Here is a 1,437-nt window from a genome sequence, read left to right as displayed (position 1 = left end):
TGCAGTGGGTTGAGCTGCGCACCGCGGCGGCGTCGGCGGGGACAGCGAGGTCGCCAAAGTCCTCGTCGAGACCGTCCAAGTCCGCGATGCCCGCCAGCAGCGCCTCCAGACCGTCCACGTCCGCCGCAGCTCCGGCCGCGGCACCGGCCTCGCCTGCCGCGCCGACGCTGCCGACCGGCGGGCTGTCTGCGAGCAGCATCGCATTCAGGTCCTCCAGCTTCGCAGCGCCGCCGTCGCCGTCGAGCGACCCGAGCGAAGGGCGGGGCTGCGGCGGCGGCGCGCCGCGCTCCAACGGTGCGCCGCCCGCGGAGCGCGCGTCTCCTGCGGCGGCCTCCGGCGGCGGCGGCGGCGGCACGGCGAGGTCTCCGGTCGCCTCAACCTCTGTGATGAGCTCGCGCATCGCTACCACCACGTGCGACTTGCGCGGCCGGTACGCGACGCCGCCGTGGCTCATCACGCCGCTGGGCGCCTCCTGTGAACGAGGCGAGCGCCGCGGTAAGACGGCTGCGGCCGACGGCCGGTCTCGACGGCGCCGCCGCGCGGGGAGGGGAGGGGAGGGCGGCACCTGCGCCGAGGTATACGCATTGTCCTTGGCGCGGCGCGCGATCGCAAGCGCCAGCTCGAAGCGGTTCATCTCCCGCTCGTACCCCGCCTCGACCAGCGAGCACGAGTCGCTTAGGTGGCCGAGCTGCTCCTTGCCCCACCCGTCGTAGAGCATGCCGTGGGACGGCATCCGGTCGGGAGATACGCCGCCCATCAGGATCCAGCTGCGGAGCGGCGGCGCGGCCGCCGGGCCGCGCAGCACGTGCGCCTGCGGGAGGCTATGAAGCAGCGGCAGCCACATGTATGTTGTTGTTGGGCGTGCGCTCGCGGAGCGAGGAGAGGGGGCGAGCACCGCGTATTTTCCAGGGGCCTCAGACAAAAGAAATACTGTCCCGTTTTGCTGTTCACAGTAGGGACGGCCTCTGCGGCAAAGTCAACTCACCCCCACCTCCCTCCCTCCCTCCCACCACGGCAAACCTTCGGCTCCCGCTCAGAGGCTCGCCGCGCCCGTGCGGCGCGCCGAGGCGGCGCCGAGGCCGGCGCCTTGCACCCGGCCCGCGGCCGGCACCGCCTCGCCCCACAACTGACCGCCCTGCGGCCCCTGCGCAGGCGTACCACAGGCGTCGCTCAAAAAGCGACGCCGGGTGTGGGCTGCTCCCTTGACCCGTCACCCGCCGCGCCCTCGCCCGGCCGCCTCACCGCTCACGGAGGCTGCTCGCCGCCGCCGCCGCGCGTCCCGCGCCGCCACGCATGCCCCTTGCCCTGACGCGCGCGCTCTGCAGCGGCGCAGAGCGCGCGTCCCTGGCACAGACGGAGCAGCGGCCGCGCCAGCGGTCGCTGCTCCGCCCCCCCGTCGCACGCGCCGTGCGCGCGCTGCCGCCGCCGCCGCCGCCG

The 1,437-nt window shown here is 74.7% G+C and overlaps 1 protein-coding gene across 1 annotated transcript in view; it reads right to left on the bottom strand.

The window, feature by feature from the left end:
* The window catches only part of EMIHUDRAFT_94856 (hypothetical protein), a gene marked incomplete at both ends in the record, with an annotated part of 2,853 nt that extends 2,009 nt beyond the window's left edge, over positions 1-844 (bottom strand). The window contains 2 exons of the mRNA XM_005793983.1: positions 23-472; positions 566-844. Of these exons, the coding sequence (XP_005794040.1) occupies positions 23-472; positions 566-844 (729 nt within the window). The remainder of the gene's footprint in view (positions 1-22; positions 473-565) is intronic.
* Between the last annotated feature and the right edge of the window lie 593 nt (positions 845-1,437).

This window comes from Emiliania huxleyi (genome assembly GCF_000372725.1).
Source record: "Emiliania huxleyi CCMP1516 unplaced genomic scaffold EMIHUscaffold_1, whole genome shotgun sequence".
Classification (NCBI taxonomy): Eukaryota; Haptophyta; order Isochrysidales; family Noelaerhabdaceae; genus Emiliania; species Emiliania huxleyi.
The sequence above is the reverse complement of the archived record's forward strand: the minus strand, read 5'-3'. Positions and strand labels throughout refer to the sequence as shown.